Genomic DNA, 14,519 nt, shown 5'->3' with positions numbered 1-14,519 from the left:
CAACCTCCATCTCCTGGGTTCAAGTGATTCTCCTGCCTCAGCCTCCCTAGTAGCTGGGATTACAGGTATGCGCCACCACGTCTGGCTAATTTTTGTGTTTTTAATAGAAACGGGTTTCTCCATGTTGGTCAGACTGGTCTTGAACTCCTGACCTCAGGTGATCTGCCCACCTCGGCCTCCCAAAGTGTTGGGATTACAGGCATGAGCCACCACGCGTGGCCTAAGGTTAGATTTTCTTACTCAGTCTTATGATTTTTATTTCTTACCATTTACCATAATATACTATTGGCAGGCAGAGTGTGGAGGCTTATTACCTGTAATCCTAGCACTTTGGGTAGCTGAGGCAAGAGAATAACTTGAGGCCAGGAGTTGGAGATCAGCCTGGGCAACACAGTGAGACTCCATCTCTGCAAAAAATGTAAACAGTAGCCAGGCTTGGTGGTGCGTACTTGTAGTCCTAGCTGCTCAGGAGGCAAAGGCAGAATGAGGGAGAAGGATCACTTGAGTCCAAGAGTTCAAAGTTATAGTGAGCTATGATTGGCCCACTGCACTTCAGCCTGGGCAACAAAATGAGACCCTACTTCTTTAAAAAAAATAAAATAAATAAAATAAATACATATACACATACTCTATTGGAATTCTTTGCAGACTAAATATTTTTAAGTAGCTCAGTACTGTGTCAATGTGTGAGTAGCACATGTTATTTACAGAGAAGAGGACTACTCTCTCCATTTGGAAATGAATGACCTCTCTCCCATTACACAGAGAAGGAGAGGCATCATCTGCCTGCAGTCAAATATACAAGACTTCCCTTCAGTCTGAAGAGTAGAAGTTCCTTCTCCTTAGAGAAGGCAAACCCTTTCACCTAGTGTCCCAATAGCATCCTCTCCTGCCATCTCAGGGTCTCCTTTAAGTTTTTCTTTCTCTACTATGTCAGCTTTTTCCCCTCTATTCACACCTTTCTTTCAGCATTTGAATGTATTCTTCCTTCACTTTATGAACTGCTACGTTTATTTTCCTGTCTTTTTGTTTTCTTCACAGCTAAACTTCTTGAATCTACTCTACATAGCTCTGTTTTTTTACACTTCTTGCTATTTATTTCCCAGCCTACTGCAATGTCTTATTTCCAGCATTCCACTGAACTACTACCAAAACTACTTTTACCAAGATCACCAATGTCCTCTGTGTGCTAAATCATGCACTCTCAAAGCAGACAAAAACTGCTTCTTGTAAGGTGAAAAAAAAAATTACACTCTTTTTATGTATAAAGCACAAATACAGTACATAAACAGATAATATTCTGTGGTATTAAAATTGTATGGTGATATTAATTAGCTTCATTTATTCCACATTTTATTTACAAATCATAACATCTTGGACCCCTAAATATATACAACTATAACTTGTTAATTTACATTTGAAAAGAAAGAATAATAAAAAGTTTTGTGGGTGAGGAATTTGATTGGCAGGTTAGTGGGAAGATGGAGTCTAAAAGGCTCCTTAGCTGGCATTAAGGAAAAGAAAGTTAAAAAACACTCCTAAATCAACAGATATTTTCAATTTTTTTTTTTTTTTTTTTTTTTTTTTTTATTTTTATTTTTTTTTTTTTTTTTTTTTTTTTGAGATGGAGTCACTCTCTATTGCCCAGGTTAGAGTGCAGTGGCACCATCTCAGCTCACTGCAACCTCTGCTTCCCGGGTTCAAGCGATTTCTGCCTCAGCCTCCTGAGCAGCTGGCATTACAGGCACCTGCCACCATACCCAGCTAATTTTTTTGTATTTTTAGTAGACAAGGGGTTTCACCATGTTTGTCAGGCCGGTCTCAAACTCCCGAGCTCAGGAGATCCCCCTACCTTGGCCTTCCAAAGTGCTGGGATTACAGGTGTGAGCCACTGCTTCCAGCTGACATTTTCTTTTTGTTTTTTTGTGGGGGGTGGGGGACAGAGTTTCGCTCTGTCGCCCAAGCTGGAGTGCAATGGCTCAATCTCGGCTCACTGCAATCTCTGCCTCCCAGATTCAAGTGATTCTACTACCGCAGCCTCCTGAATAGCTGGGATTACAGGCGCACGCCACCACACCTGGCTAATTTTTGTATTTTTAGTAGAGGTGGGGTTTCACCATGTTGGTCAGGCTGGTCTCAAACTTCTCACCTCGTGATCTGTCTGCCTCAGCCTCCAGATGACATTTTCAATTCTTGTAGCTTTACTTCTTTGTGCCATTTAACAGTATTTACCACTCCATTCTTCTGGAAATACACTAAAATGCTATAGTTACTAAAAACCACCCCACTTTTTTTTCTTATGCCTCTTCCGTCACATCTTGATCATTCTTTAGGTCCACTTTTTTGACCCACCTGCTACTCAAATGGAGTTCCTGCCATAAGGTCTCTTCATACTATGCACATCATTCTTTCTTTTGTTTTAATTCTCCTTATGGTTAACTCCCATTAACAAAAAATCCTGATCACTTAGTATTCTGATTCCAATCTGGCTTCTCTAAGGCACCAGAAGTGTATATGTATGTATGTGTGTGTGTGTGTGTGTGTGTGTGTGTGTGTGTGTGTACGTGTATATAGATAGATAGATAGTTTTTCGAATATATTTGTTTGGGTCAGATATATCCAGAATTGGTCAAATTATACAGGACCAGGCTAAATGACACATCTTCTCTCTCATCTCCACACCCTCCCCCCAAGCCAAAATTGTTTTTAGCTCAAAGCCTAAATGTTTCTCTTATGGTTTCACTGTACCCCATCCCCATAGTCAAGACTCTAGTCCAGACTATCACCACTCATCTCTCAACTGGTGTCACAGTGTTCAGTTACCTGTTACCCAGTTTCCACATGTAATTAGTATAATCTTTCTAAAAATGTAAATCGGATTTTACGATTACTGTTGAAAAAAATTATAAGGTGACTTTGCATTGCACTAAGAATAAAGTCCAAACTCCTTAACAAGTTTAGCATGCTTCATGAACCAATCAGCCTCTGCTTACCTCCTTCTCCAGTTTCATCTCCCCTCTTCTCTCCACCTTCCAGATTTGCTACGTTTAAACTGGATTCCTTTATCTTATGTTTCTCTTACCTCTAAGCCTTATAGATTTCCATAGCACATTTTATTTCCTGTATCATCATAGGAATTACATGTTACTATATTAAGTTGCTTTCTCTGCAGACCTCTAAATGCTGTGAGTGTAGGAACTCTAATTTTGTTTGTTCTTGTATACCCAATGCCTCAAAACTCTATGTTGAATGAATATGTGATCAAGATATTGGCTGAGAATCAGAAGAGTAGATTCTTTTCTGGTCTCATTCTCTCATGTTCAATATAGGCCGATCTGTACCTCCATCCTGTTATATATGGAGGGAATACATTTTTGTTTTTAGACACTATCTCACAAGAATATTTTGACTATTGTAAATGTATTGTTTGTGAATTACCCAGGATGATTATAAAATGTTTAATGAAAAGGATTTATGATGTATTTAAGCTGCAGTCAAAGCTCTGATGGGACTGCCTCTGAACACTGTTTCTTCTAGTGGCTTTAAAATAAGCTGGGAGAATTCTGTTTTATGACTCAAAAGCCACTAGGAACAAAAAGATGGTTGTGGTGATAATGAGTGTGTAGCTTTCCTAGAAAGTTTATTAAAATAATCATTTTTTAAAAGTAGCTGCAGCTACTGAAACGATGATAAATAAAGAAACAGGCTAATTTACACTGCAACATGTGGTATTATTTAATTGTTATATGCATTAGACCCTTGGTCATACTATGGATAGAAGAAATACGCTCTCTTTTCCTATTATAGAAGGTTAAGATGGGTTTTAAAGCTAAGCACAGTTGAGAACTTAGAAGTGTTATGCTTTCATCTCAGCACTAAGAATAACAACAATAAATCTAGGGGGCTGGTTTAACTTTCTGTATTCTGAGACCTGAACTACTGCCAATAAAAACAACTTCGGTGAAAACTTTCCTGGAAAGAATTTTTCACCAGCTTAAGAGGATGAGTAGGGGCTGGGCGCGGTGGCTCAAGCCTGTAATCCCAGCACTTTGGGAGGCCGAGGCGGGTGGATCACGAGGTCAAGAGATCGAGACCATCCTGGTCAACATGGTGAAACCCCGTCTCTACTAAAACTACAAAAAATTAGCTGGGCATGGTGGCACGTGCCTGTAATCCCGGCTACTCAGGAGGCTGAGGCAGGAGAATTGCCTGAACCCAGGAGGCGGAGGTTGCAGTGAGCCGAGATTGCGCCATTGCACTCCAGCCTGGGTAACAAGAGCAAAACTCCGTCTCAAAAAAAAAAAAAAAAAAAAAGAGGATGAGTAGAAATCTGGGCCTAAAATAAAGAAACTACAAAATCACTTGCTTCCAGAATAAGCAACTCTTTTAGGGTATATTGTGGCAATGGAGTACTATAAATTCTTGTGAGCTATACTTTCCATAGGATGAATGATTTAGATACCTGTGTCAGCTCTTTTAAATATAACTTCTACTCTAAATAATTCATTAAACTTTCTCAGCATAAAAACTAGAATATGTTTTGGCTCCTAACTAAACAAGAAACATCTTTTACCTCTTCCTCTTAAATCATAAGCTAAAGCAGCACATTTTTGCACTGTTCAATATATTAATGACTAACGACATATGGTTATTTAAATTTTTTTTTTTAAGATGGGGTTTCATGTTTGTCAGTCTGGTCTCGAACTCCTGACCTCAGGTGATCCTCCCGCCTCAGTCTTCCAACGTGCTGGGATTACAGGCTTGAGCCACCGAGCCCAGCCTGCTTATTTAAATTTAAATTAATTAAAATTAAAACTTCAGGCTAGGCTTGGTGGCTCACACCTGTAATCCCAGCACTTCGGGAGATCAAGGTAAGAGGATTGCTTGAGCCCAGAAGTTCAAAACCAGCCTGGGCAATATAGGCAGTCCTTGTCTCTAAAAAACAAAAATTTGCAAATCACCTGAGTTTGGTGATGTGTGTCTATAGGCCCAGCTACTCAGGAGACCGAAGTGGGAGGATCACTTGAGCTCTGGAGGTGGGGGTTGCAGTGAGCGAGGATTGTGTAACTGCACCCCATCCTGGGCAACAGAGCGAGACCCTGCCTCAAAATAAATAAATAAATAAATAAAACTTCAGTGTTGGTTGCATTAAACACATTTCAAGTGCTCAATAGCCATGTGTGTAGTGGCTGTCATATTAGATGGCACAGATAAAGGACATTTCCATCATTGCAGAAAACCCTGTTGGACACTGCTATATTAGAAAGTGTTCCTAATAATTAGTCTCTACAAGGCAGGTAAGAGCAGGAGCTCAGAATTCAGCTGGATCTAGGTTTGAATCCTAGTTTACTGTGTGATCTTAGAATGGGGATAAGAGGGGCCGGGCGCGGTGGCTCAAGCCTGTAATCCCAGTACTTTGGGAGGCCGAGGCGGGTGGATCATGAGGTCAAGAGATCGAGACCATCCTGGTCAACATGGTGAAATGCCATCTCTACTAAAAATACAAAAAATTAGCTGGGCATGGTGGCGCGTGCCTGTAATCCCAGCTACTCAGGAGGCTGAGGCAGGAGAATTGCCTGAACCCAGGAGACAGAGGTTGCGGTGAGCCGAGATCGTGCCATTGCACTCCAGCCTGGGTAACAAGAGCGAAACTCTGTCTCAAAAAAAAAAAAAAAAAAAAAAAAAAAAAAAAAAAAAAAAAAAAAAAAAAAAAAAAAAAAAAAAAAAAAGAATGGGGATAAGAGTGTATTTATAGCATAACATTGTGAAGATGAGATAATGTAGATAAAGTGTCTAGCATAGTGTCTGGCCCATAATAAGTACTTAGTACATTTTAGATGGTATTAATTGATTTATATTATTAGTCATTATCTTTAATGAATAAACACTTTGAATGGGGACTGGGTACAGTGGCTTCACACCTGTAATCCCAACACTTTGGGAGGACGAGGCAGGCAGATCACTTGAGGCCAACATGGTGAAACCCTATCTCTACTAAAAACAGAAAACCTAGCTGAGCATGGTGGTACATGCCTGTAATCCTAACTACTAAGGAGGCAGAGACATGAGAATTGCTTGACCTTGGGAGGCGGAGGTTTCAGTAAGCAGTGATCACTGTACTCCAGCCTGGGTGACAGAGCGAGACTCTGCTCCAAAAAAAAAAAAAATAATAAGACTGAGTCTTGCTTTGTCACCGAGACTGGAGTGCATTGGCGCAATCTCGGCCCACTACAACCTCCACCTCCTAAGTTCAGGTGATTCTCCTGCCTCAGCCTCCCAAGTAGCTGGGATTACAGACATGCATCACCACGCCCACCTAATTTTTGTACTTTTAGTAGAGACAGGGTTTTGCCATATTGGCCAGGATGGTCTTGAACTCCTAAACACAGGTGATCCGCCAGTCTTGGCCTCCCAAAGTGCTGGGATTACAGGCGTGAGCGACCACACCCAGCCAAAAATAACCAAAAGATGAATGGGGCAATGGATGCCATGTTCCATATTGTGACTCACCTGAAGTGTCCAAATCTGAGTCTCCTTGTTGATTACAATCCTCCACTTGAAGTCATACTTTACATTTTGGATGTTGATTTTATTCCAAGAAAAAGGTGTAATAATAAAAATTTTGTTGCAGATCTTATGGTTGATATTCCTGTTTGATTTTAAAAATGAAAATGAAAAATTTATCAGCTAAGGTTATAGTTAAAATCAGCAGGTTCTATATAGCAAGTCTAAGTATTAGAATGGCACTTATTAATACCCAGACAGAAATATAAGACACAAAGCAAGCCTACTAAGGAAAGAATCTGACTAGATAAAGTAGAAAAATTTGGCAAGTTCCAACGCTGAGGTATCAGAGTTTATTGTTGACAACTCAAGTTGATTGCTTGGCTAAACAGATGGCTTTAAACAAAGAAAGTTTTTGGTTCTAATTAAACAGAAACTCTAAACTGTTAACAGTATTCATACTTTATTAATATAATAATTACTAAAACCTATCTTAGTAATTAGTATTATTTACTTCATAACTATTGAACATGTGTCAAACGGGAAAGGGAGATCATCATTAGCTGTTCTTTAAATGTCAGCTGCTTTCATGAAAGAAATGACTTCCGAAAAGAATTGGCCAGGTTGATGTTGTTTTCTGTATCGACAGAATCAAATGAATCAATTCTGGAAAGTCTTCCTTTTCTCTTTGGAATTTATCTTCATTCATAGAAACTGTATTCATAGGTTTTAAGTTCATTCTTCTTAAGCTGTGTTTATCATATAGTACTATTACTTGGAATTATTGAACCACTAGACTAAATACCTGATACTGGTGCTTATCCATGTAAAAGATAGGAACAGGGTAAGGTAATTAGACATTTTTCCATTGTCCCTCATATTGCAGGAACAATAAACTTCTTATTGGAAGCATAACTAACGCTCAGAAAAGTATGCAAATCATAATGTAAAGCCTAATGAGTTATCACAAAATGAACACAGCTTGTAAACATCATGCAGGTCAAGAAATAAAACATTGGCGGGGTGTGGTGGCTCACGCCCATAATCCTAGCACTTTGGGAGTCCAAGGCAGACAGATCACAAGGTTAGGAATTCAAGACCAGCCCTGGCCAACATACTGAAACCCCATCTCTACTAAAAATTCAAAAAAAAAAAAAACAATTAGCCAGATGTGGCAGTGGGCACCTGTAATCCCAGCTACTCAGGAGGCTGAGGCAGGAGAATTGTATGAATCTGGGAGGCAGAGGTTTCAATGAGCTGACATGTCACCATTGCACTCCAGCCCAGGCAACAGAGCAAGACTTCATCTCAAAAAAAAAACAGAGAAAAACATTACCAGCACCTTAGAGGATCAATCCCATGGCCGTCTCAGTCACCACCTTCACTCACCTTTATAAAGGAAACCATTTGATTTAACATAGATTACTTTTGCCTGTTCTACAACTTCATATAAATGGAATCATATAGGGTATATTGTTTTGCATCTGGCTTCATTTATTTAACATTGTATTGTAAGATTCACTTGTCTGTATATATTCTTTGGAGAAATGTCTTTTCAAATCCCTTGCCCGTTTTTTAATTGGGTTGTTTATTTGTTTGTTTGTTTACATTTTAGAGGTAAGGTCTCCCTCTGTCACCCAGGCTGGAGTGCAGTGGTGGGATCATAGTTCACTGCAGCCTCAAACTCCTGGACTTAGGCAGTCCTCCCACCTCAGCCTCCAAAGTAGCAGGGACTACAGATGTGAGCCACCATGCCTGGCTAATTTTTAATTTTTTTTTTTTTTTTTTTTTTTTTTTTTTTTTGTAGAGATGGGGTTTTAAACCCCTGGACTCAAGCAGTCCTCCCTCCTTGGCCTCCCAAAGTGCTAGGATTACAGTTATGAGTCACCACACCTGGCCCTTATTATTGAGTGAAAGTTCTTTATATATTCTGGATAAGGTCCCTTTAGGATTTATAGTTTCAAATATTTACTCTCATTTTGTGCGTTTTTGCTTTCTTGATGTGTCCTTCAAAGCACTAAAGTTTTGATTTTGATGGAATCTAGGTTATCTATTTCTTTTTTTTCTTGCTTGTATTTTTGGTATCATATCTATAAAAACATGGTCTAGTTTTCAGGCACAGTGGCTCATGCCTGTAATCCTAGCACTTTGAGAGGCTGAGGTGGCTGGATCATGAGGTCAGGAGTTCGAGACCAGCCTGGCCAGCATGGTGAAATCTTGTCTCTATTAAAGTACAAAAATTAGCTGGGCATGGTAGTGTGCACCTGTAGTCCCAGCTACTCAGGAGACTGAGGCAGGAGAATGGGTGGAGGTTGCAGTGAGCTGAGATGATCACCACTGCACTCTAGCCTGGGCAACAGAGTGAGACTCCATCTCAAAAAAAAAAAAAACCAAACAAACAAAAAACATTGTCTAATCCAGAGTCAAAATATATGCATTTTTTTTCTAAGAGTTTTATCAGCCAAGCATGGTGGCTCATGCCTGTAATCCTAGCACTTTGGGAGGCCGAGGTGAATGGATCACAAGGTCAGGAGATCAAGACCATCCAGGCCAAGAAAGTGAAACCCCACCTCTACTAAAAACATAAAAAATTAGCTGGGCATGGTGGCACACACCTGTAGTCCCAGCTACTTAGGAGGCTGAGGCAGGAGAATCACTTGAACCCAGGAGGCGGAGGTTGCAGTGAGCTGAGATCTCGCTACTGCACTCCAGCCTAGGTGACAGAGCAGGACTCCATCTCAAAAAAAAAAAAAAAGAGTTTTATCATTTTGACTTTTCTGTTTAGGCCTTTGATATGCTTTGTGTTGCTTTTTGTGTCCGATTTCATTCTTTTGTATGTGGAAATCAGTTGTTCCAGTACTATTTGGTGAAAACACTGTTCTCTCTCCAACTGGTCCCCCAGGTCTTGGCACCCTATTGAAAATCAGTTGACCATAAATATAAGGGTTAATGTTCTGTTTATCTGTATGTCTGTCCTAGTGCCCTTACCACACAGTGGTTTTTGCAGAAAGCACGAGTTATGTCTTTGTTTCTCCTTTTCTTTTTTTAAATTCAAATATGTATTTACATTCTACATGTTTTTGTAAGCATCTCCCAGTTTTTTTTTTTATAGCAAAGTGGACTATAGATGAAGCATTTCAGACCTTTTGTCAATCATGTCAAGTGTGAGGGGATATCTTTTGTAAGTCAGCCAAGTATTTCAAAAAAGATTTTCCAAGAGTAAAGGTGGAAGACCCCACTTTGAAAGTGCTGGTCGGCACAGGAAGGTTTGCAAAGGTGTGTAGGTTAGTCCACCGGTTACAGGTTTAGTAAGGCGAGTTCAACCTGTGGCAGCCTAGCTGGCCAGGAGCACCCCAAGGCAGACGAGGACGTGGGGCTTGGGCACATGGCCGCTTGCAGCCATCTTACTCCAGATCCCGGCTCAGGAAATGCAGGCTCAGGCTGAACTGAATATGTGCACCCAAAGCGCCCGCTCCCCCCACCATCCCGGAGACCGAGGGCTCCTTCCAGGTTCTCAGAATGGCAGAGTGGCCCCACTTCCTCGGCCCTGAAAGAATGCTTGGCTAAGCCAGGTGTCCAGGGAGCTACACTTGACTGCAGGCGTGGGTCCCCGCTTCGTAGCGCCTTGGCCTGGGAGGGAAGGCACACCCTGTCCCCTGTGTACCGTTGTTCCTTTTCAAGATTGTTTTGGCTGTTGATCTTTTTCATTTCTATATGAATTTTAGGATTACCCTGTCAAATTCCACAAAAAGACAGCTGGGATTTTAATAGATATTACATTGAATATGTAGATAAGTTTGGGAAATGTTGCTATCTTAAAAATATCAAGTCTTCCAATCAATGACATTTTGTAACATTTAGTGTACAAGTCTTGTACTTCTCTTGTTAAGTGTATTTTCTACTTATTTATTTATTTATTTAGAAACAGAGTCTTGATCTCTCGCTCAGGCTAGAGTGCAGTGGCACGATCTCGGCTCACTGCAGCCTTCACTTCCCCGGTTCAAGCAGTTCTCTGCCTCAGCCTCTTTAGTAGCTGGAATTACAGGCACCTGCCACTACACCCAGCTAAATTTTTTTGCATTTTTAGTAGAGATGGAGTTTCACCATCTTGGCTGGGCTGGTCTTGAACTCCTGACATCGTGATCCGCCCACCTCAGCCTCCCAACGTGTGGGGATTACAGGTGTCAGCCACCATGCTCAGCCAATTTAAATTTTTTGATGTTATTGTAAATGAAATAGTTTTCTTAATTTCATTTTCAGTTTTGTTGTGTTTACTAGAGATGACGTATCACTGTGTTGCCCAGGCTGGTCTTAAACTCCTGAGCTCAAGCAGTCCTCCTTCCTCAGCCTTCCACAGTGCTGAGATTACAGACATGAGCTACCATGCCCTGCCCATTTTTTGTTTTTTATTGATATAGCGGATAGAAATATAATTGATTTTTACGTTGACTTGTATCCTGCAAACCTGCTGAACTAAATTTATTAGCTCTAATAGGTTTTGTTGTGTGTGTGGATTCCTTGGGCTTTCCTATATAAAAGATTGTGCCTTCTACAGATATAGTCTTAGTTCTTCCTTTCCAACTTGGAAGGCTTTTGTTTTATTTTCTTGCTTAATTGCCCTTGCTCAAACCTCCAGTACCATGTTGAATAGAAATGATTGAACTGGATATCTTTTTTTTAATTTTTTATTTTATTTTATTTTATTTTATTTTATTTATTTATTTTTTGAGACGGAGTTTCGCTCTTGTTACCCAGGCTGGAGTGCAATGGCACGATCTCGGCTCACCGCAACCTCCGCCTCCTGGGTTCAGGCAATTCTCCTGCCTCAGCCTCCTGAGTAGCTGGGATTACAGGCACGCACCACCATGCCCAGCTAATTTTTTGTATTTTTAGTAGAGACGGGGTTTCACCGTGCTGACCAGGATGGTCTCGATCTCTTGACCTCGTGATCCACCCACCTCTGCCTCCCAAAGTGCTGGGATTACAGTCTTGAGCCACTGCGCCCGGCTGAACTGGATATCATTGTTTGGTTTGGTTATTCAGGAGAAAGTGTTTGGTCTTTCACCATTAAATATAATACTAGCTGTGGAGTTTTCATCAAGTTAAGGAAATTTTTTTTTTTTTTAAGACAAATTTTCACTCTGTCACCCAGGCTAGAGTGCAATGCCGCAATCTTGGCTCACCGCAACCTCTGCCTACTGAGTTCAGGTGATTCTTCTGCCTCAGCCTCTCAAGTAGCTGGGGCCACAGGCAAGCACCACCACACCTGGCTAATTTTTGTATTTTTTGTAGAGATGAGGTTTCAGCATTTTGGCCAGGCTGGCCTCGAACTCCTGACCTCAGATGATCCGCCCCCACCTTGGTCTCCCAAAGTGCTGGGATTACAGGTGTGAGCCACTGTGCCCAGCCTTTTTTTTCTTTTCAGATAGGGTCTCACCTGGTCACCCAGGCTGGAGTGCAGTGGCGCAATCTCAGCTCACTGTAGCCCTGACCTCCCTCCTGGGCTAATGCGATTCTCCCACTTTACCTTCCTGAGTATGTAGGACTACAGGCAAGGGCCACCATGCTTGGCTAATTTTTGTATTTTTTATAAAAACAGGGTTTTGCCCTGTTGCCCAGGCTGGTTTCAAATTCCTGAGCTCAAGCAATCCACCTACCTCAGCCTCCCAAAGTGCTGGGATTACAGGCATGTGCCACCATGCCTGGCTGAGGAAGTTTCTTTCTGTTCTTAGTAGCTTTCTTTTTTTTTTTTTCATAAAGTGATGTTGGATTTTGTCAAATGCAATTTCTGCACCTTTTGAAATGATTGTTTTAGTTCTTTATATTATTGTATATTATGTTGATTAATTTTGTATGTTAAACCAACCTTGCATTCTTGGAATAAATCCCACTTGGTCAAAGTGTATAATCTTTTTGTGTATGTTAAGTGATATTGGTCTGTAGTTTCTTATATTGTCTTTATCTGGCTTTGGTGTCAGGACAATACAGGGATATGTTTTAATGTGTAATAAATTTAAACCTTTCTTTTCCCCAACAGAAAATGATCCACAGCCTATTTCTCATCAACTGTTCCGGTGACATATTTCTAGAGAAGCACTGGAAGAGCGTTGTGAGCCAGTCTGTCTGTGATTATTTCTTTGAAGCTCAGGAGAAAGCTGCTGATGTTGAAAATGTACCACCTGTCATTTCAACACCTCACCACTACCTCATCAGTATCTACCGGGATAAGCTCTTCTTTGTGTCTGTCATACAGACTGAAGTGCCACCTCTGTTTGTAATTGAGTTCCTGCATCGAGTTGCTGACACTTTTCAGGTTGGTTATCTACCACACCTTTCCTTTCTAACTTAAATTACCCAAGTTAGCTGGAAGTGAGACATGATTATATTATTTAATTACCCAGGTTTTGATGTTTACTGTATCTCTTTAAGCATATATTTATGAACGCATTTCTATGTGGTAGACAATAGCACACATGGCTGCTCTATTCATGTTTTTTTATGTATTACAAATTATAGTTGGCTGTCCATATATGTGGGTTCTGCATCCATAAATTCACCCAACTTTACATGGAAAATATTTGAACAAAAAGATGGAACTGAAGATGTACAGACTTCTCCTCATTATTACTTAAACAATACAATATAACAACTAGTTACATAGCATTTACATTGTATTAGATATTACAAGTAATCTAGAGGTGATTTAAAGCATATAGGAGGGTGTGTATAAGTTATGTGCAAATAGTATGCCATTTTATGTCAGGGACTTGAGAATTGTGAGTTTTGGTATCCACAGGGGATCCTAGAACTAATTCCCCACACATACCAAGGAATGACTGTATATCATCAGGAAACAATAATGCGCTCCACATAGAGTTTTCTGAATGGTCTCAAGATTTTCATTGGTAATGAACTCTTTTATATTTACATTTTATTATTTTCTCTTGTCTTGCTGAATATACCAAATAATTTAAGCGTTTCCATATGTATTTTGGGATAATCAAGATGAAGTTTATAGCTCACATTTCAGTTTAATGTTTCAATACTTCCTGGTATAAAATGTGAGAGGAATTAAATTCAATCCAAAAATATTAAAATATTGAGGAATAATGTTAGGACTATAGAGGGATTTTTTTTGATTTGCTTGTTTTGTTTTGTTTTTGAGACAGAGTCTCACTCTGTCATCCAGGCTAGATCTCTCTGCCCAGTGGCATAATCTTAGCAGCTCATCGTAACCTTCACCTCTTGGGCTCAAGCAATCCTTCTGCCTCAGCCTCCTGAGTAACTGGGACTACAGGCATGTGTCACCACGCTCAGTTGATTTTTGTATTTTTAGTAGAGACGGGGTTTCACGGTGTTGGCCAGCCTGGTCTCGAACTCCTGACGTCAAGTAATCTACCTGCCTCAGCCTCTCAAAGTGCTGAAATTGCAGGCATGAGCCACAGTGCCCAGCCTATAGAGGGTTTCCCCTGCTCTGCTTTTCATATGTTCAGCATCTTAAGCAATGAATTTTGCTAATATAAGTTTATTCTTCAGAACAAAATGTTTTTAGAAAGCCTTTCTTTGTGCCTTCCATTGTGTGTTATTTTGTGTGTATTTTTATAAGGACTACTTTGGTGAGTGTTCAGAGGCTGCAATTAAGGATAATGTGGTCATAGTATATGAACTCTTGGAAGAAATGTTAGACAATGGATTTCCACTGGCTACCGAATCCAACATTTTGAAAGAATTGATTAAACCACCAACAATTTTACGCTCGGTTGTCAACTCTATTACAGGTAAGATGAAAACATACTTGACTAGTAACTGAGCTATTAAAGCTTTGTAAACAACTCATTGTTGCTCATAATCTGACATATTATTAAAGTAGTCCAGTTCGGCCAGAATTAAAGTTACTAGTAAAGTTAAAATGGATGTACTATATATTTATATTCATGGAAAGAGGCATATGTGATAAAAGAACTTTTGGTTATTACTCTTTTTTTTTTTTTTTTTTTTTTTTTTTTTTTTTTTTT

General features: G+C 40.1%; 1 protein-coding gene across 4 annotated transcripts in view; it reads left to right on the top strand.

Annotated features, from left to right (window-relative positions):
- Positions 1 to 14,519, top strand: part of AP3M1 (adaptor related protein complex 3 subunit mu 1) — a 30,654-nt gene that overhangs the window by 1,944 nt on the left and 14,191 nt on the right. For 3 of the 4 annotated variants that reach the window (XR_001830933.2, XM_017548604.2, XM_037746124.1), the window contains exons 2-3: positions 12,542 to 12,817; positions 14,111 to 14,282. Coding sequence is in view for 3 of the 4 variants with exons in the window: in XM_017548604.2 (XP_017404093.1) it covers positions 12,542 to 12,817; positions 14,111 to 14,282 (448 nt within the window). In the remaining variant the exon portion in view is untranslated. Of the gene's footprint in view, positions 1 to 12,540; positions 12,818 to 14,110; positions 14,283 to 14,519 lie in introns of all 4 variants that reach the window. The other variant, XM_037746126.1, reaches the window with a different exon arrangement.

This window comes from Cebus imitator, unplaced genomic scaffold (assembly GCF_001604975.1).
Source record: "Cebus imitator isolate Cc_AM_T3 unplaced genomic scaffold, Cebus_imitator-1.0 Scaffold11, whole genome shotgun sequence".
Classification (NCBI taxonomy): Eukaryota; Metazoa; Chordata; class Mammalia; order Primates; family Cebidae; genus Cebus; species Cebus imitator.
This window is presented reverse-complemented; position numbering and strand designations above follow the sequence as displayed.